Source organism: Cyprinus carpio, chromosome B25 (assembly GCF_018340385.1).
Source record: "Cyprinus carpio isolate SPL01 chromosome B25, ASM1834038v1, whole genome shotgun sequence".
In the NCBI taxonomy this organism is placed as follows: Eukaryota; Metazoa; Chordata; class Actinopteri; order Cypriniformes; family Cyprinidae; genus Cyprinus; species Cyprinus carpio.
The window spans coordinates 5,975,797-5,997,161 of NC_056621.1; the positions used below are offsets into that span (position 1 = coordinate 5,975,797).

The window sequence follows — 21,365 nt, forward strand, 5'->3', positions numbered from 1 at the left end:
AATTTTTTTTTAAATGTATATAATATAAAAAATTTTTTTACAACTTTCATGTAAACAAGCTCCACATTTTTGAGTGATTTCACTGCTGCATACATCCTGAAATTATCCTGGTTAAAAGTGTGTTTTGGGAAAACTGCAGCAAGAACTAATGATTTTTATGTGCTTAATATACAGCACCCGAAGGGTAGAGATTTACAAAATGTGCTCTTTTATAACCCATTTAACTTCTGTGATGCAGTGAAAGAAGATACTAGGAATCATTTTTTAGAGCTGGAGCAAGTTATTATATTTTGATGAAAGATTAACAAGACAAGGCCAGTAGCGTATAAATAGCACATTTTGATATCCCGTTTATTTTAGTGTCTGTTTCCCTTAACTCTTTGTTGTCTTGCAGAAAGACATTGTGAACCAGTACAAGTGCGGAGCCGATTTTCTCCCATCTCCATTGGCCAGTCGACAGGAGTTTGCCTTGAGGGCCAATCCCGTCTTCATCAGGCAGAACCTGCTGACCGCAGTGGCCGTGGCTGTCGAGAATGATCACACCATTGCTTTTCTGGGACACAATGCTGGAGAGGTGATCAAGGTGAGATAAGCCGTGTTAAATTCGAAAAACTACATTCACATGGTGCAAAAACCCTTATTCCGGGGTGCTATAACCCATAGCTTTGAGGTGTTTCACCAATCTCTGGGAATAGAAGTAGGAATGTATTTAACGTTATGTAAGAAAAACACTACAGAATGACCTCTGAATGTGAAATATAAACAACTGATTTATAGGGATCATACACTCAACAATGAAAACCATGTGCTCACCCTTTCCTTTGATCATGCTCAAAGTAGCAATGTGAATGAATCTTTTGAGTCAGTTGAATCTATTCAGTGAATCATTTAATGCACTTCACAAAACTAAGCGATTCATTCATGAATTAAACTGATTCTGTTCTTGAGTTCAACTCTATGATTATTAGTGATTACCTGGAAAAGAACAACCAGCAAAGTATTCAGAATTTCTCCTTTCGTGCTCCAAAAAAGAAAGTCATACTGGTTTGAAACAACACGAAGAGAAGTAAATGACACGATCCTCATTTTTGAGTGAACTAACCCTTTAACTAACTTTTCCTCAATGTAAAAATAACCAAAAATTGACAGCCTGTAGGAGGACGCCGGAAAGAGGCCTTGTTAAGGAAATGTTGAGGAAATTTGAGACAACCAATTAGCGAACCGCTACAACCAGCTAGCTACCTGGTGTCACACACCTGATTTAGCATGCGCATCACAAAGCTGGAGTTTAGGCTTTAGGCAGGTGAGGTATAGCGAATCTCTGACAGAGGGATGAAAGAGAAAAAGATATTACTGTCACAGAACCCAGACACAACTAAACACATTAGACGATATATTAGAAATAATGAACCTCTCGCTCCACTTGAGTCCAATTCGTACGTCTCTATAAAAAGGCTTTGTTAGAGCTGATTATTTGTAGGATAGACAGGTGAAATTGAGCGATAGATGGATAAAAAGAGTCCAGCAAACGGAGCTGGGTTTAATGGTCATTATGCAGCTTGTAGGCTATTAGTTGGAGGTTGACAGGTTGTCAGGTGCGGCTCAGGTGCGTGGGACACACTGAAGGGGTTTTGTGTGGTCCGTAAATATGACAGATGTGTCCTGTCCTGTGCTGGACTGTTTAATTGCGGGTTTCTCTGTGTCTATTGTTCTCTCTTTACCCAGGTACATTTGTCAAGCCATCCAGAGGCGTACAATCCCGGTCCGGGCTACAAAACCAGCGGCTACATAAATAAGAACCTTTTCTTTGACAAAACCCAGGCTCACTTGTACATCACCACTGAGAAAAAGGTACGAGGCTGGAGTCATTTATCATAGACGGTGTACTAGGTGGCGGCTCGTTGATTATCGCCGCCTCAGGAAACACATGATTGTGACTGTTGCAGCGCCTTGTGTTGTTACGCCTCCTGCTGGTGCTGATATATACGTTATTATCAATATAGTGTATGTCTTGCTGAGCTTAGGACCTTACGCTGGTGTAATTGTAGTATTGAAATTCTTCATGCTTTGCTGTTTGCTGTCTTCTCTGTAATTTTCTGCATTTAATTCATCTTGAACTGATTAATACAGAGGCTCCATTTAGATCTTTGTTTAAAACTGCTTTACTTTTTATGGTTTTGACTATTGTCTCCTTGGGACTTTTTAAAATCGCTTGAATTGTGACTGGTTTTGCATTGCATCCTTTAGATGCATCCTAGCTCCACCGGGTGCAACTTTATTTTAATAATGTCTTTGTTTTGTGCTCGTGCAGATCACAAAGGTGCCCGTACAGGCCTGCCATCTGAAGTCAGACTGCCAGTCGTGTGTCGCTCAGAGAGATCCGTACTGTGGCTGGTGTGTCCTGGAGGGAAGGTACCCACATTTTTTGACTTAAAATTGTGCTTATGTCTAAGTTTTATTAAGTTTAAATCCAGCCTCTGTTTTCACTATACGTCTAAGTTTTATTAAGTTTAAATCCAGCCTCTGTTTTCACTATACTTTCACTAATATTTTCTTTACTATTTAATTTAATTATTAAATAAAAAATATGTATGTTTTTACACTTATACATACAGTTTATTTTTATACTGTGTATATGTAGCACTATACTTTACTAATAAAATAAAATAATAAATAATTTTTATTTTTTTATTTTATATTCTTTTAAATGTGAACTGATTGTATTTTTTCCTACTTTTTAACTGTTATATATATTTTATATATTTACATACAGTTTCTAGTTATGTTACTGTACTTATATATGTAGAAATATTATTTTTATCGAACCAGTTGAATTCATGATTTTATTGTATTATTTACAGAATACAAAATTCCAGTCTAAAGACTCAATTATAGTGTTTTCCCTGAACATAAGTGTTGTATTATAATATTGTTGTATTTAATTGCATGAGGAGTGTTATGTTGTAATGCGTTATTGATTGCGTAGATGCAGCAGGAGATCGGAGTGCAGTCGCGCGGAGGAAAAGAACGGTTGGCTGTGGAGTCCAGACCAACAGTGTGTGAAAATCGTCTCTTTCCACCCGCCAAATCTCAGCTGCTTGAAGTCCCAGCAGGTACCAGGCTGAGTGTCGCGGACACAATTACCAGAGTCTTATTTTTAAACCAGACTGCTCAGCGCTGATTATGAGAAAAGCTGAGCATGACTCCCACACAATGAGGCCATATTGGTGAACAGACGGTGAAAACACAATGGGCGCCGATGGCGTGTTTAGAATGTTGTTGTAAAGGTGCTGCCGTGGTGTTTTGTGCTTCAATGCAGTACATTCTCTGATTACGGGACGTGTGTATTAAGAGGGCGCTTCTAGCTGTTTTATTGAGAGAAATGTTTTAAAGTTGTTATTTGTTCAAGAACACTCTTATGAAGTCTTAACAAGTATTCAGAAGTTTGGAACACTACGCAGTCACCTCTCTGTAATCTGTGTCAATGTAATCTGTATATACAGTGTGTAATAGTATCAAAGACTTCAGATTGAAATGATGGATTGGTTTGCTCCTTTCTCTCATGTCAGAGATGAGAGTTTGTTAAATGTCCCTCAGGTTCAGATAAATGTCCGAGCGCTGCCGATCCTCAGAGATTCAGACCGTATCCACTGCGCCTTCGGCTCTTATCAGAGCACTGCCAGGATGGTGGACGGCCGAATCAGTTGCCGCTTACCTGAACAGCGTCTTATACCAGCGACACCTGCGCACCAAGGTACGTCACGACACAGGACACGTCATATGTGCGTCAGACCTTGAATGAACCCTAATGAAGGGCTATCTGTTCCTGAAACCTGCTCATTTAGTATTATTCTGTATTACATTTCAATCACATTTACAATTTTCATTAAATTATTTAATGAATAATTACTACATTAAACTGATTATTAAATTATTTTTTATTATTTTTTTATTATTATTATTTTTATTTTTATTATGTTTTTTTGTTTAAGTTTGTTGTGTTTTTTTATGATGTGGCTTTTAAAGCAGTAGTTTAAATTTAAAAAAATGTGATTGGTAATTCAAGATGCTATATTATTTTTGTGTATTTATAATAAATAATACATGTTATTACCATTAATACCATTAATAAAAGCAATGAGGTGTTGTTCATAATAAATCATTTTTAATATATTTATTATTATTCTTATGTTTAATGTTTTTATTCATTTATCTTTTAAACAATTCTTATTATTATTACTAGAATTATTAGAATCCATATAATGTTGCAGTCCAGTTCATAAAATGGTCCAGAATTATGTGGGGTTTAAAATAATAGTCTTAAAACTTAAATCAAATTATAATAATAAAGATTTTTAATTAAAATATTTAATTTTTTTTTTTTTTGTAATAAACAATTTTATTTTTATTTCATTTCATTTTATTATAATTGTAATTTATTTAAACAAATGTTAAAAATATGAAAGTACAATGTATTTTAATATTTAATCGTTTTTCAGTTCATTTTTTTAGTATTTTATTTTCATGCTATTTCAAACCTATATTTTGTTAATATCATGAAATGTCACGCTGGTTTTCAGCATTTCATAGTGAGCACATCTGTCAAGCTACTAAAAGAAGTCCGTCTGACTAATCTTCTGTCTAACTTGTGAACGAATCACTATTTTGAGTTGATTCTTTCCCCTGAATCAGTTGATTTGCTTAAAAAATCTGACAGATCTCTTTAATTTCAGTCTGTTCCTCATACAGTCCTTGCAAGACTTTAAAAGTACTTCAAGTCCACTAACAGTGTTCATCAGGGTTCCTTGAGAATGTTTTGCTACTGTATCTTCAAGACTTTGAGGCTGATGACCTTTGCTGTGATTGGTTAACCTTCTCCTGACCCTCTCTGTGCATTTTTTGCAGATTTCGTGGCGGTTCCGGTCCACATCTTTGTGAACGGTAGCGTGGAGGTGGCGTCCAGCGAGTACAAGTTCTACAACTGCGCAGCGACAGTCCGGAAAGCAGAAAATACGCCGTACGTGTGCTGTCTGGGCTCCTATTGTCAGCGAGTGTGTGTCTCCGCTTTATGCTGACACCACTGTGTGTATAATGAATACGAGCATCTGTAACGATGAGGTTTACTCATAAATTGTAATGCATCACTGAAACTGGAATTGAAATTGCTTCTATAGAGACTTGCTAAGGTTTTTTTTTTTTGTTCTCCAAGAGCAGGAAATTGCTTTCGTTTCTCATTCATTCATCACACATGAAAGACGATCCCTCATCCCTTTTTTTTCCCCTTCTCCTTGTGTTTTTTAAGAGCTCTGGGACATTGCTGATGAATGAGTATTATTTGAAGTGCACCGGGACTATATGCTTTTACTCCAAACATTTACACACTGATGAACAATGTAACTAGAACTCTGATTTGAAACCTCTGCTTTAATCGCTTCGCGTGTTTCTCCGCAGATGCACTTCCTGTGTAAGCAGCACTTGGGGATGCCAGTGGAACATTGCGGCGCACACCTGCACGGATCTGAGCGACGCAGAAACCGGCGCCAATATAATCAAACACAGACAGGTACAGATTAGAGAATCAAATGAGCTCACATGCACCATTTTCTTCCTTTTTATCAGTATTACAGTCTATTACACGCCTCACTTAGTACACCTACACTACTGGTCAGAAAGGGTTTTTTTTTTTTTTTTTTGTAAAGAAATTAATACTATTAGTTCTGTAAGAATGATACAAAAGATTTCTATTTCAATCATCATTCATCAAAGAATCATTCATCAAAGAATCCTGAAATAAAAGAGAAAATTCAGCTTTTGTCATCACAGGAATATATTACATTTTATAATATATTTAGATAATAACCGAATAATAGTTTTTGACCAGATAAATGCAGCCTTGGTGACTTCTTTCAAAAAAACGTTAAAAAAATAACACCAACCCCAAACTTTTTACTGATTCTGACTTGCTCAGCAATGGATCCTCTGCAGTGAATGGGTGCCGTCAGAATGAGAAAGCGTTATTATTTTATTATAAACACACAGTTTTTAACTTCATAAGATGTTAATCGATGGACTGGAGTTGTGTGGATTATTGTGATGTTTTTATCAGCTGTGTGGACTCTCATTATGACGGCACCCATTCACTGCAGAGTATCCATTGGTGACCAAAGGAGTTGCAATGCTACATTTTTCCAAATCTGATTTGATAAAGAGAAAAACTCAGCTAAATCTTGGATGCAATTTTTTCATTTTTGGGTGAACTGTTCCTTTAAGACCAGGAATGTGCATTAGGCAAATAGGAAACGTGCTAAAAATGACATGTAAAAGCACACATCGAGTAAACGTCTCGGTGATGTATGTCTGCTGTCAGCGCCATTGATTTGGGCCACTTTGATTATTTTCATGTGATTCTCGTCTTCAAACACCAGATCTAACTGGTCTAGATGTTTTATTTTATTTATTTTCATTAAACCATTTCTTGAAGCATACAGCTGAATCATTATTGATATCCAGTGCCAGCAATTTCAGAAATGGCCTCCACACTCTTTGATATTTGCTGCTTCCTGGAACAGCCACACATTGCTGATGAAATGGACACAAACTAAATGACTTTACTCTGAAAGTTTTAATGCAAAACGCATTAGCTGTATCAGCAAAATAAAAACGAAATGGAGGGGGAAAAATGGATTATATGCAATTATGCAATTAGACACAGTCACCAATGTCAGTGAGGATATAATAGATTTCAGCTGTAAATAAACTGTTTTATTCATGCACGTCATCATAGTTAATGAGTTTTTCAGTTTCAATGGATGTTCATTAATTTTTGTCAGATGTAAATTAAAAATCGCTCAGAAAATTGCTGTAGATTAGTGTGGACTTCAGCAGATTCAACTTTCTTGAGTTCTTCGTCTCCTCTGTGTTCTAGAACAAGAGCTGTCCGCGGTTCGAGAATCCAGATCCCGTCCTTATCCCGGTCGGATACAAAACCCGGATCAGTTTTGAGGGCATCAATCTGGACCCATACAAGGTGACTTCTGTTTCTGCTCATCCTTCTTTCTTCAAGATCATTCAAAGTCAGTAAATCAATATTTTTGTCTTGTTTTCCAACACAACTGTGTAGTATATTAAGTAGGGCTGTTTAAGTTGGTTAAAATGCATTTGAATAAACTGCATGTGTTTATTAAGTAACCTAATTAATCATTAATAATATATTTAATACATATTAAAATATTGTATATAATATAATATAATATAATATGATATAATATAATATAATATAATGTAATGTAATGTAATGTAATGTAATGTAATGTGACCCTGGACCTTAAGTTTTAAGTGTCAATTTTTCAAAATTGAGATGTATATATCATCTGAAATTAGCTGAACAAATAAGCTGTCCATTGATGTATGGTTTATTACGGTCAGACAATATTTGTCTGAGATACAACTATTTGAAAATCTGGAATCTGAGGGTGTGAAAAAATCTAAATACTGAGAAAATCACCTTTGAAGTTGTCCAAATGAATTCTTAGCAATGCATATTACTAATCAAAAATTAAGTTTTGATATATTTACGGTAGGAGATTTACAAAATATCTTCATGGAACATGATCTTTACTTAATATCCTAATGATTTTTTGGCATAAAAGAAAAAATAATTTTGACCCATACAATTTTTTTTTTTTTTTTTTTTTTGGTTGCCTTGCCAAATATACCCCAGCGACTTAAGACTGCTTTTGTGCTCCAGGGTCACATATATATAATATCATGTATATTTTAAAATATAATATAATATTGAAATTACTGTAATTATTAATTACATTACAGTTACAGAATATAAATAAAATAAAAATATTAATTAATACTAAAAGATATATTAATGTTTATATTAATAACTTTAAGCCATTTTAAAATAATACAAAGACATTTTATTTATATAATCAATCATTTTTTCAAATGTAAAATTGACAGCCCTAATATTAAGATTGTTTTCAGAGGTTATATCAATTGGCAAATTATTTTTATTTTATTTTATTTTATTTGTTGCTATTACTATTATTTATTTGAATTTTATTATTTGAATTTAACTCTTAAAACAATAAAAAATATTGAAAAAAAAAACTAAAGTTTAGCATACATGAAATATTTTATATATTTAAGAGGATATATCTACTGGTCACGAGGCTATATCTACTGGTCAAAAAAAATGGTGTGTGTGTGTGTGTGGTGTGTGTGTGTGTGTGTGTGTGTGTGTGTGTATAAATAAATAAAAACATATTGTTATTATTTTACAAAATTTACAAAATTTAGATTCATAATTTACCTTACTACCTTTATTCCCTTCTCGCGCTGATGATTTCCTGGTTTTATGAAGCCCCTCCTTCAGAAATAGGCAATGGTCTCTGATTGGTTAGCTAGCCCAGTGTGTTGTGATTGGCTAAACCGCCTCTAGCGCGCGTCCAGACGTCCTGCCCCTCGCCTCAGCGGCATGTGCTCCAGTTGTATTGTAAACAATGACATCGTCAGTATTGATTATCAAATTGAGCCCGGTGGAGAAGCAGAGGATATTATTGAAGAGGATCGTGCAGAACCTGTGCAAACACGGCTTTTAATGGTAGGCCTATGTTTTTGTTTGTTGTTGTCTCATACTTTTAGATAGGCTGTTACTTGTAAATGCTTCTGCTCCTGTTAGCTTTTAATATACGGTTTTATTCTGATTAAAGCTTTAATACAGCACTGCAACCGCACACGTGTCCATGTTTAACGCTTCTCATAGCTATGTGAAAATAAGTGTATAATTGGAATTGGAGTTCATTGTTGGAGCTGAGCTGATGATCTGAATGAGAGAGAGAGAGAAAGAGAGAGAGTGTGTGCAGAGCAGGGCGGTGCAAGGAACAGTATTAAGAGCCGCTGCTTTAGAACATTGATTATGAAACTTGTGAATCCATTAGAAGACAGAATCATGATTCATTTATGAATAGAGTTTTCTCTTCCTCTTCTCTAAAGCAGCATGGCCCCGCCCCCTTTGCTGCCGAGGGCGGGGTTTACCTTGGTTTTCTGGGTTTGTGACGTCACCAACCCCGGAAGTAACTCGTTGTAGTCCCTACGAGCCGTTTTTGTAGGCATTTCCCTGCCACAATTTTAAAAGACTTTTGCATTGAACTTTCAGCGCCGCAACTTTTGATATTACAGACATTGTTTATGCTCAAACAGCAACATTTACACACTAACTAACCTTAAACAAGTGAAATCACATTCAACCACCCTTTAAAGAATGTTTAGATGTCTTCTGGACAGCAAGAGAAAAATACTAAATGAGAAAATGTTTTTTTTGTCCGTGCACTTATAATGCATTCGTGATCGGTTATAAATCATAATTCAGTTTCTTCTAAACAGATCTGTCTGAATTTGGCTTGTACTTTTTATCCAGATTTGTTCCTCCATAATTTCCTGTCCTCCTACCTGTGCATAAATGCAGCAAAAGCGTTTTTTGTTTATTTATTTTTTTTATGAATCGTGACACTTCAGGGCCGTGATTTCACCATCGGAACAGAGCTGATGAAGTTAGAGGAAGAAGTCAAGATGGAGCCGGGACCTTTCTACTCTTTCAGCGGTTATGTGGTTAGTTTCACACACACACACACACACACACACACACACACACACACACACACACACACACACACACACACACACACACACACACACACACACACACACACACACACACACACACACACACACACACACTGATCTGTTTCTCTCTCTATCCACATGTTGCCCAAGGCAGACTGTTTTTCCTCTACTGTAAATCTTTTTATATAAAAAGCTCTTGCTAAATGTTACACAACCAATAACCAAACTAAAAGAGACACCTACCTTCACTTCAGTGGCTCTTCTGGGAGTTTGAGATTATAGCTCCCCCTGTCGGAAAGTCTCCAGCCAGTACTTCATCTCTAGTGTTTAATGTGGAGAGAGCAGCACTGTTCGGCTGCTTTTTGACTTCCTGCCAAACTGCCCGTGGATACGGAGAGGAATATATTTACCTGAGATGAGCTCGTGTCCAAATGAGACGCTTCTGAAAGCGCGTCTGACTCACCCTCTCATCTGTCTCTTCCAGTTTTCCTTCGACAAAGCTCACGAGACCAGCGTGCTGTTCCACGTAAGAGACAAATACACGGGGAAGAAAATCGACAGCAGTCTTAGCGGTAATCGCTCTTGCTCGCTTTTCATCATTTGCTCAGCCTCAAACCATATGACTCTTTCTTCTGTGGAACATGAAAGGAAATATTTTGAAGCATGTGCTGGTTGCTCTTGTTGTGGAGTTAAGCTGAACAAGGGCAGAAGTTTTTAGGAAAAGAAAAATACCATAAACGTTTCATGAAATCGGTGCTTATGATTGATGCACTATATTCCAAGTCTTCTGAAGTCATTCAGTAGTTTTGTGTGATGAACTGATCGAAATGTAAGATGTTTTTACTTTGAATCTTCCCCTTTCATGAGCTGTTAACCATTAAGGAAATGATTTGACTCTCATGAGCACTCAATGATCTGTCGGCGAGTTCAACTTGAGAATCCAATCAGTTCAGTTTGGATATGATCATTTGGATTGGTTTCGTGAATCAGATCCACTGATTTGTTGAAGAGATTTGACTCAAAAGAATGATTCATTCATAACTTAAATTCAGTTGTTTCTCACTCAAAGCCATTGAATGACTTTAGAGGTCTTCACTATAGCACACAGGTCATATGAACCATTTTAATGTTCCTTTTGTGTCTTTTTAAGCTTGTAATCGACAGTCCTTATTCATTATTACATAAACAAGTTTTTATTTTATTTGATATTTACATAAAAATATGTATATCAATCTGTTATTTTTTATTTATGCAAAAAAAATGTAAATAAATTCCGAAACATGAGTAAAAATGGACACAAATTTAGACTGTAAAATCAGATCAAAGATTTGACTCAAAAGAATGATTCATTCACAAATTGAGCTTAAAAACTTAAGCAACTCAAATTCAGTTTCTCACTCAAGAAGACGTGACTACAGTGCATGAGTTTAATTATTTATTATTTATATTATGTACCTTTTCATGTATTTGTACACGAGTAAACAATGACTGAAAATTTAGACTGGTTTTGTGAATTAGATCAGTTGATTCATTCAAAAATGATTCATTTACCAATTGTGCTTCACTACTTCTCATATTACAAGTTCAATTCAGTTTTTCGCCCAAAGCCAAGATTTTATTTTATTTATATTATGTAAAATGCTCTGTTTTTATTTATATTATTTATGCAAAAACATGCCTTATTTATTTTATTTATATTATTTTTCATTACATTATTTACTTATTGTTTTATTTATGCAAAACCGTTCCTACAGGTTTAGATATAACCCAGAAATGTTTATTTTGGCGGTAAATTATACTTTATAAAACGGATAGTTCTGCTCCTTGATTCCGATTGGCTGAGCCATGTTCAAAGCTGCTGTAAATTACTCTACAAACATACACCTTTGTTTACGTTTGCGTGTTGCTTGTCAACCACTTTGTTGCAACCACAACTGATTCTGAGGAACTACATTGTTTGGTGGAAGAATACTGTTTTTATTAATATCATTACAGTTTATTAGCTCTGTTTTATTTTGTGAAACCGTACCACGTATATGGAATAACCGTTTTATAAAGCCATAAGCCCCGTGAAGCTGTGGTTTACAGTGAATTTATAACAGCTAAGGGGGTTTTAGGCACTCCGCTTCGCTTTATAAACCACAGCTTCACGGGGCTTATTGCTTTATTTTAAACTCTTTTTTTTTTAAGTCCTAAGTAAGTTCATCTGGTGGTCTGCCTCTGGGTTTGTGTTTCAGTCACTCTGTATAACTGCTCTCTGGGACGTGAAGACTGCAGCCTGTGTAAGAACGCCGACCCCAAATACCAGTGTGTGTGGTGCACGCAGACCAGCTCGTGTGTGTATGAGCTGCTCTGTGCCTCGAGGGAGCCGGAGGAGTGTCCCGACCCCCAGATCACTGACGTGAGTCTCCGCCGATGGCATTTCACAAGCCAATAACCCTAAAACTCTGAGATTTATGAAACATTTTCTGAAATGATGCTGTGATTTTGACAATCCTCAATACTCAAAACACAGCCCAGAAAGGTCAAGCATTAATTTATAACTTTTCTCATTCTCCTTTTCAGTTTTCACAGGTTTTTTCAAGTAAAAATCAATAGAAAGCTCAGTTCATGTTCTATACACATGGATGAATGACTGCCGGGAATACATTCGCTCATTTAGAAGAATTCATCTTTTACTGTTGTTTTGGTGAGATTGGTCATCTCTGGTGTTTTCTCTGAGCTGCTCATGATTCGGGTGGTTTTATAATGTGTTTCAGATCACGCCGAGATTCGGGCCGCTGAAAGGAGGAATAGCTGTCACTATTAAGGGCTCAAACCTGGGCATTCAGAAGGATGACATTAAGAACATCACAGTGGCTGGAGTCCCGTGCAAACACCTGCGGGAACAATACTCCGTCTCCACCAGGTAACATCCGCAAAAGAGTCGCTCTCCGTCAATAGAGCGCAAAAAAAGGTCTGTGACTAAATAAATGGATATCATTTTTTCAATGAGTGCTATTGAGATGCTTAAACTTCAGATATTGTTTGTCAGTCTCACGGGACAAATAAATAGCAAATTTTATTTGCTCTGTTTACCGAAAATACATTCTAAAACCCTGTTTTGTCATAGCAGTAAAAATTAAAATCAGTCAACAAACCTCAAAATTAAAAAGACTATTATATATAAATAATTATATATATATATATATATATAGATTAAAATAACTATTAATATATATTTTTGTATGTTTTTATATATATAAATTATAAATTATATATATCCAAAATAAAAGTTTGTTTACATAATATATGTGAGCGTACTGTGTATTTTTTTTATTTATGTATAATTTGTTACGTTTGTATGTTAAATATATTTATATATGATATAATTTATATGAATATATTTATATACATGTAAATATTTTCAAAATATATACTGTATGTGTGTGTATTTATATAAACATAACTAAATATACACAGCACACACACATATATTGTTATATTTTTATAGTATTATATGTATATATATATATATATATATATATATATATATAATTATATAATTATATATATATTATATATAATATATATATATATATATATATATATATAATATATATCGTATATATATATAATTATATATAATTTTTTTTTTTTATTTATTTTATCTTCCTTTAAAAAATCCTAGAAAAACTCGGGTAACAGGGTTGAATTATCGAGCTTGATGAATGCGGTCCATGTTAAAATATTTATAAAAATGGATTGAAATTCTAAATTATAATAATATAATTTTTTTTAAATAAATTTGTAAATATAGTAATTTATAATTTTATTCATATTCATATAAAGGCAATTAATTAATTTTAATATTTAATTTCTGTTATTCACACACACATGAAAATTATTTGTAAAAAATATATGCAGTTAAATTAATAATTTGCTTTAAGATTGTCTAAATGTATTAATTTATCATTTTTATTTACAAAAATTGAATTAATTATTGACTTAATTATTTCTAAATATTAAATACGTAATAATAAAATAATAATAATATGAATAAAATGTGCCTTTACATGTGAAATAAAACAGTAAATTACTACATTTTACTACATTTACATATACATATTTAAAAAAAATCCTTAAATATCCTAGAAAAAAGCTCGGGTAACAGGGTTGAATGTTTGAGCTTGATGAATGCGGTCCACATTAAAATATTTATAAAATTGGACTGAAATTCTAAATTAATACGAATTGAATATCAGATTGTATCAGAGATTGTATAATTTTATTATTAGATAAAGTATGTCTGTATTTGAATTTGTGATTGAATTTTAAATTTTATTATTTTATTATTTGTTTATGTATTTTTGGATTGTGAGGTGGGACAGGCCAAAATGTGTAAAAAGATCTATGCTTTAAAATGTCCAATGTAATTATTCAAAGTCAGTATCTTGAATAAAAAACTTTACCGACATTTGATTTGTGTAGATCTAGTTTCATGTCATGTAATAGTTCAAAAGTCATATCTAATAAAAAAACGCAATACATCCCAACATTTTCATGAACTCTCACAAAGTGTGTTCGGTGTTGAACGAGAGCTCTCATTAAATAAAATCCCTACAGATCTCTGTGCTACCAAATGGCCTGATTTCCAGCGAATGTCCTGTTTGAGAAATCTGGTTCATTCGAAGCTTAATTAAAAAATAATTACCCAGAATTCAAACATGTCAAAATGCCCCCAAGAACAATCCAAATAATGTGTTTGGGAATCTGCTCGAGGTGTCGTATTGTGCTTGAAATATTAAGCGCACATGAGTTTGTCTTTGCGTTTCCTCTTGTAGAACAACGTTGGATTTGTAGACGTTTGAAATCCGGAGCATGTTGTGTGGATTTGGAGCTTTTCTCACAGCCAGCGTCAGGCTTGGCTGAGTCCGTGATTCTACATCAGGGTTCATCAGCTCTGTTGTGAGTGTTTGTGTTTAAAAAGGATCTTTCACAGGAGAGTCTGGCTTCAGAATGGTTAATAAGCTGTCAGAAGAGTCTGTCTGGGGAGGTTGAAGCCAGGTTTCGGGGGAACAGAGGACCGTTCTCTGAGTTGGTACATTTTGGACGTAATGGATCTGGAATCTGTGGGATCGGTGTTAATTAACAGCATCTGTTCAGCACTGATGTTTTGGGTGGGAAAAGTTGGTCCAGCGCTAATGAATCTTGTCTTCTGCCCATTTTGACCTCGTTTAGAATCCATTAGGGTTAAAGGAATGTTCCAGGATGAATACAGCTGAAGCTTTATGAACAGCATCTTTGATTTGGTGTGTGCAGAAAATTATTCCACCTCGTCCTTCAGTTGGTAGAAACTATAAAATAGTAATGCATAGAACATATGTAATTTTTAAAATAAATTTCTAAAAAGTATTAACTAACTACTTTATTTATATTATCTACACACATACACACACATAAATAATAATACAATTTTTTTTTTTTTTTAATTGCTAAATGAAATAATTTGCTATTATTTTATATATGTATATCTAATAAAATATTTATATGTATATGCATTTAATTATATGTAAATAAAATATATAAAATAATAATATAAAGTATTTTCAAATAAATTTGTAAATGTATTTATTTACTATTTTATTTATTCTAATTACACAAATATGTAAATAATAATTCAATTAATTTTTTCAATTAATTCTGAATTAAAATACATTTCTAAAAAGTATTAATTAACTATATATTATCTACACACATACACACGTAAATAATAATACTAATTATTTTTTTTCATTGCTTCAATTGTTTTTGTTTTCTATTTTATTTTATGTATAAGTAAGTAAATTGTTGTGTTTTTGTATTTTTTTGTATGTATATGTATGATTTATTGTGTGTTTGTGAATTTTTTTGTTTTGTTAATTTTATTATTTAAATAAATTTGTATTTTTTTTTACACATATTTTTCTGAATTGCTAAGTGTATATATGCACTTATTTATATGTATATATTATATGTAAATAATATAATTTAAATAAACTTGTAAATGTATTTACTATTTTATTTATATTATGTAATTCTTTGTTATATTTAATTCATATTTTTCATGCACACACATATATTAAAATTACATGAAAATAATATAAATATATAATGTCTTTAATTATTTGTTTAGTGAATGTCTAAATGTAATAATTTACATTTAATATAGAATTTAATATAAAGGTATTTATATCATTTTTGTAAAAACATTGAATTATATGTGTGTATATGCAATTGTATGTATTTATATATTATAAAAAGTTTTTTTTTCTTTCATTTGTGTTTACAAAGAACACACTCTATGTAATGCAATATAGTATTTTTGAGATCCTTAAAAGCATGTCACAAACGTTGGTAGAACTTCAGTGTCTGGATCTTTTAATTAAAGTAGTTGTTTTGTGTTTGTCTGGCAGTGTGGTGTGTGAAATCGGCCCGACCATGATCAACAAAACCGGAGAGGTGGAAATTGAGGTGGGCAGGGGAAAGAAAGGCATATCCACAAAAGCGGTCCGCTTCACCTACAGGGTAAGTCACGATTCTGCATTACCCAGCATGCACTGCTCACACAGTAATTGAGTGAAACTCTGCTGCTGTGTGAGTCCACAGGAGCGTCTCTCTGTGTGCGTCATGTATTGCTGGGCTGTTTTGTGTGTGGCCACTGGTCTTATGCTCCTGCAGGCCTCATAATTATCACCGCTGACGGCTTTAGCAGGGTTCATTGCATCAGTTTTCAGGGAGAAAGGCTGTCACAGTCGCTCCCGTGGGGAAACTCTGAGGGTGTGTGTTTGTTCGGCACACTGACGGCTCTCGGACAGCACACAGATGCATTTCCTGGGATTATGTAATCATTACAATAGGATGGTAATGCATGGGACAGCTGTCATTGCTGGGTATTTGCAGCTTTTGTGCACATTATTACTTCAATATTGCAGTTTATATTATTTATATTAATGAATAACTAATTATATTATTTATGTAAAATCGTGTTTGTGATATTGATTTGCTAATGTAATATGTGATCTTTGTCTCTGTAGAACCCTGTAGCACAGAGCGTGTCTCCTGAACGAGGTCCTAAAGCAGGAGGAACCATCCTCACTATCACTGGGATGAACCTGAACACCGCTTCAAAACACGACCTTCAAATCATGGTGCACAATGTGCCCTGCCAAGTGTGAGTGCATCATGGGAAATGTCGTTTCTGTCATTTTCATTAGATTTGCCCTTTTTGGTTCATTTTGTGTTCTTCCTGTCTGTCAGTGAGAGCTTTGGAGAGCGGATCACCTGTAAACTGTCTGAGTATCTGGGCGATAAGGTTCCATCGGATCACCTCACCGTCAATGTCCAATACGGCAAACAAACCACAACCACCATCAGTTCAGCCTTTCAGTTCTCCAGCAACCCCTCTGTGTCCGACCATCAACCCAGGAGCAGCTTCATCTGGTCAGTTCTGTTTGTTTCCTTACCCACACAACCGTTACATCATTACTCTCATTTGTACACCGATCAATACTGTTTTGCTAGACATTATTTAAATATTTTTTAAGTATGTACATTATTTTGTACATCTTAATAATAAAAGATGTTTTATTTAATGTAATTAATACGAAAAGGTATATAGTGTTGTATGTATATTTATTTAAAAAAAAATGTATAAAATAAGCATAAATATGATCAAATAATTGTATTATTTTGTTGTAAATACGAAAAGGAATATAATATATATTTTTATATATAGATATAGATATATAGATATATTATATATCTATATATATTTTTTTTTTTTTTTTTTTAACATTATATACATATTTGATTATATTGTATATATATATATATATATATATATATATATTATATATATATATATATATATATATAAACTGATATATAATTAAATATATTTATTAATATATGTATGTATTTGAAATGAAAAAAAAACTGAATTGTGAATTTGTGTGTGTGTGTATAATTAAATATATATGAGATAAAATGTTGACTATATATATATATATATATATATATATATTTATATTTATATTATATTATAACTTATAACACTTTATATTGTTCAGATATATATATATAAATAGTTTATATTTATATATATTTTTTATTAACTTGTATAACATTTTATTGTAGTATAATTCAGATACATAAAGTATAGGTAAAATAGTTTTGTATATTTATTTATAATTTTTTATTAAATAGTTTTGTATATTTATTTATAATTTTTTATTATTTTAAAATATTAAATTTATATTGTAGTATAATATATAGAGATAGATACACACCTCAAAATTCTGTAAACAAGATTATTTTATATTAAAATTGTTTTATTTTATAACAAGATTTTATTATACACTGCCCTTCAGCAGTGTAACATCAAACAAAATAAAAAAAATAATTATTGTGTTAAGACTGTGTGTGTATTTCAGTGGTGGCAGAACAATCTTGGTGGTGGGTTCTGGATTTGACCTGGTCCAGAAGGCTTCTATCAGGGTGGTGGCGTCAGCTGGAGAATGGTCCAGACAGACCGTCCCGGAAGAGGTGAGGGTGAGAAACACCAACCCTGATCTCCAGCGGCTCTCGAGGGAAACATCACTTGCTGTTTGGTTTTCGTTTCATCTGTTCCTCTCGCTTGCATGAATCGCTCGGCTTCTGATTGAAACGATGAGAGCTGCTCATATCCGAAGCGCTCAACGAGACGGAGATTAAACAAGCATTTATCTAACGAAAAACTTGATGAACGCTTCATTTCATCTCCCTTATCTGTGGAGAAGCTTTTGTACTGCAGCCCTTCCTCAAGCGGTCTCGCTGCTCCCATCGCTCTTGCTCCATCTGTCTATCTATCAGATTTTCCACCCCCACTTTTAGGGACTTTTGCTGCTCCCTCTCAGAATATCAATAGATTTCCCAGCTGCAGTGAAATCTGTTCCTCTGTTTTGCTGTCTGAGGACTTTCAGTCCATGTCATGGTTAACATTAACAGGGGCTTCTGGAAAAAAAAATGCCACCAAAATGAACAAAAATGCCTCACAAATTTGAGATAAAGGGGCAAAAACTCCCCCTGCACAAGTGAACTAAATATATTACTGCTGATGCGATTAAAATGAAATGTAAAAAATTAATGAAAAGTGTCAGTTCGCGTAATAAGGGGCCAAGCACCGAGTGATATATCCGTTATATCTTTTTTTTTTTCTTTTTTTTATTATTTTTATGGTTTTTCTTATTATTGCTTGCGAGAAAGTTTTGAAATTTGTCACACACATAGAGGACAGTCTCAACATTAACCATAGCAAGTTTGGAGTCTCTAACTCAAACTCTCTAGCGCCACCAATAGGCCAAATTTGCATTCATATTTCTGCTAATAACTTTTGAAACATAAGGTCTAGAAGCAAAATTATTTTTTCCTCTGATTTCCTGTCGTAGACGAGTATATACTAACATTAAGATTTTTTGGAATTTTGAATATTGCGAAAAATCTACTTTTTCGAACTCATCCTTCCCCGACGGTTTTTGAGATTTTCACCAAAATTGGCTCAGATCATCTTTAGACAGTCCTGGCAAAAAAGATTTCAGATTGACCACACTGTTCTCGTAAAGCGAATTTGATGAAATTAATGGACATGAAAAATTAACATGAAGCTATGTCTTTGCAATGCTTTGATGGATTCTGACCAAACTTGGTGCGTCAAGCATGACCTCAGTTCATGAATAGTTTTGGCACAGTGCCACCTACTGGTCAAAAGATAAAAAAATAAAATAATTTTTGTTAATAATTTCTCAATCGTAAGATGAGATGAATCAACCGATACATCAACCAATCAACAAATACCCAGTTTTCCCTTGTCAGCCAATTTTAGCGTAGGCAATTTTGAATTTTGTAGTAAAATGCTGAATTTTATGAATGCTTTAGTGTACTGTTATGAATCTTATAGAACTGCTTGTGGGAAAGTTATGAAATTTGGCACACAGATAGAGAACAGTCTCATCATTAACCACAACAAATTTGGACTCTCTTACTCAAACTCTCTAGCGCCACCAACAGGCCAAATTTTAGTTTATGTTTTTGTTTTTATGATTTTTGGTTTTTGTGGGTGTAAAATTACTATTCCTAGACAGTTTGTCCAGTTTTCAACGAAATTGGCTCAGTTTGTCTTTGGAGCATTCTGGCAAGACGTTATCTAAAAGTTACTTTCATAAAGCGCGTTAATGAAAATTGTGCAAAAATGGACGAGACTACATCATAAACAATAAAGTGTAGATATGATGGATAGAGATTCATTTCACAGTTTCAGTGATTATAACAAGTTTTTGCATAACTTGCACTAGACTAGAACTAGACCAGCATCATGGGCCGTGGACATGTTTGTCTGTGTAGGAAGAATATGATGTGCCATCTCAATTTAGAGAAGTGATGTTAACACAGTCTCTTATTTTCTCAGTTTGTAGAGAAGTCCACATTCAAAAACGACACCTCGATCAAGTTTGTGTCACCTGCGGTCAACGAGTCTCAGTTCTTCAGGGCATACGTGCAGCTCGATAACCTCCAGACTGAGCTGACACCGTTTGAGTATCACCCCGACCCCACGTTCGATCGCCTCAGCAAGACCGTTATCACCGAGAACAGCATGATCATCGTGACTGTGAGTATCTGCTCGAAATGTCATTCAGACAGGGGTTTTTCACGCTCGTAAACGTGTTTTTGTTGTGTCTCAGGGTCGTGGTTTTTCTAAAGCGATGACGGCGAAAGAAGCGCAGGCGTTTGTGGGAGATGCCCAGTGTAACGTAAACACGTTACAGGATGATAAATTATTCCTGGACCCGCCGTCGACCGTACCCAGCGCTCGATCCAAGAGACAGAGGAGAGACACCAGCTCTGACCCGCTGGACCTGGTGGTGAGACAACAACATCCATCCATTCATTCTGCCATCCTTCAAGCCACCTATTTACTCATTCATTCACATATTTATTTGTTTCTATTTATTTCTTATAAAATTAATAAACATACCTTTTTTATATTTTATTTCAGAAAAAATAAACGTGTGTTTGTGTGTGTGTGTGTGTGTGTGTGTATATATCTATATATATATATATATATATATATATATATAGATATATATTGAAATACAGTAGGGCAAAAAAGTATTTAGTCAGCCACCGCATGTGCAAGTTCTCCCACTTAAAAAGATGAGAGAGGCCTGTAATTTTCATCATAGGTACACTTCAACTATGAGAGACAAATGAGAAAAGAAAAACCAGAACATCACATTGTAGGATTTTATAATGAATTTATTTGCAAATTATGGTGGAAAATAAGTATTTGGTCACATACAAACAAGCAATATTTCTGGCTCTCACAGACCTGTAACAACTTCTTTAAGAGGCTCCTCTGTCCTCTACTTGTTACCTGTATTAATGGCATCTGTTTGAACTTGTTATCGGTATAAAAGTCACCTGTTCACAACCTCAAATAGTCACACTCCAAACTCCACTATGGCCAAAACCAAAGAGCTGTCAAAGGACACCAGAAACAAAATTGTAGACCTGCACCAGGCTGGGAAGACTGAATCTACAAATGGGTAAGCAGCTTGGTGTGAAGAAATCAACTGTAGGAGCAATTATTAGGAAATGGAAGACATACAAGACCACTGATAATCTCCCTCGATCTGGGGCTCCACGCAAGATCTCACCCTGTGGGGTCAAAATTA

At 34.1% G+C, this 21,365-nt stretch overlaps 1 protein-coding gene across 7 annotated transcripts in view; it reads left to right on the plus strand.

Moving 5' to 3' along the window:
* LOC109057318 (plexin-B2-like) overlaps nt 1–21,365 on the plus strand; it is a 344,361-nt gene that overhangs the window by 305,453 nt on the left and 17,543 nt on the right. For all 7 annotated transcript variants that reach the window (XM_042753485.1, XM_042753486.1, XM_042753483.1 and 4 more), the window contains 18 exons: nt 395–583; nt 1,726–1,851; nt 2,312–2,412; nt 2,987–3,113; nt 3,598–3,754; nt 4,906–5,017; nt 5,452–5,563; nt 6,926–7,027; nt 9,529–9,621; nt 10,121–10,208; nt 11,874–12,037; nt 12,396–12,544; nt 16,071–16,182; nt 16,692–16,828; nt 16,915–17,097; nt 18,090–18,201; nt 20,099–20,299; nt 20,373–20,552. In XM_042753485.1, coding sequence (XP_042609419.1) covers nt 395–583; nt 1,726–1,851; nt 2,312–2,412; nt 2,987–3,113; nt 3,598–3,754; nt 4,906–5,017; nt 5,452–5,563; nt 6,926–7,027; nt 9,529–9,621; nt 10,121–10,208; nt 11,874–12,037; nt 12,396–12,544; nt 16,071–16,182; nt 16,692–16,828; nt 16,915–17,097; nt 18,090–18,201; nt 20,099–20,299; nt 20,373–20,552 — 2,445 coding nt within the window. The remainder of the gene's footprint in view (nt 1–394; nt 584–1,725; nt 1,852–2,311; nt 2,413–2,986; nt 3,114–3,597; nt 3,755–4,905; nt 5,018–5,451; nt 5,564–6,925; nt 7,028–9,528; nt 9,622–10,120; nt 10,209–11,873; nt 12,038–12,395; nt 12,545–16,070; nt 16,183–16,691; nt 16,829–16,914; nt 17,098–18,089; nt 18,202–20,098; nt 20,300–20,372; nt 20,553–21,365) is intronic.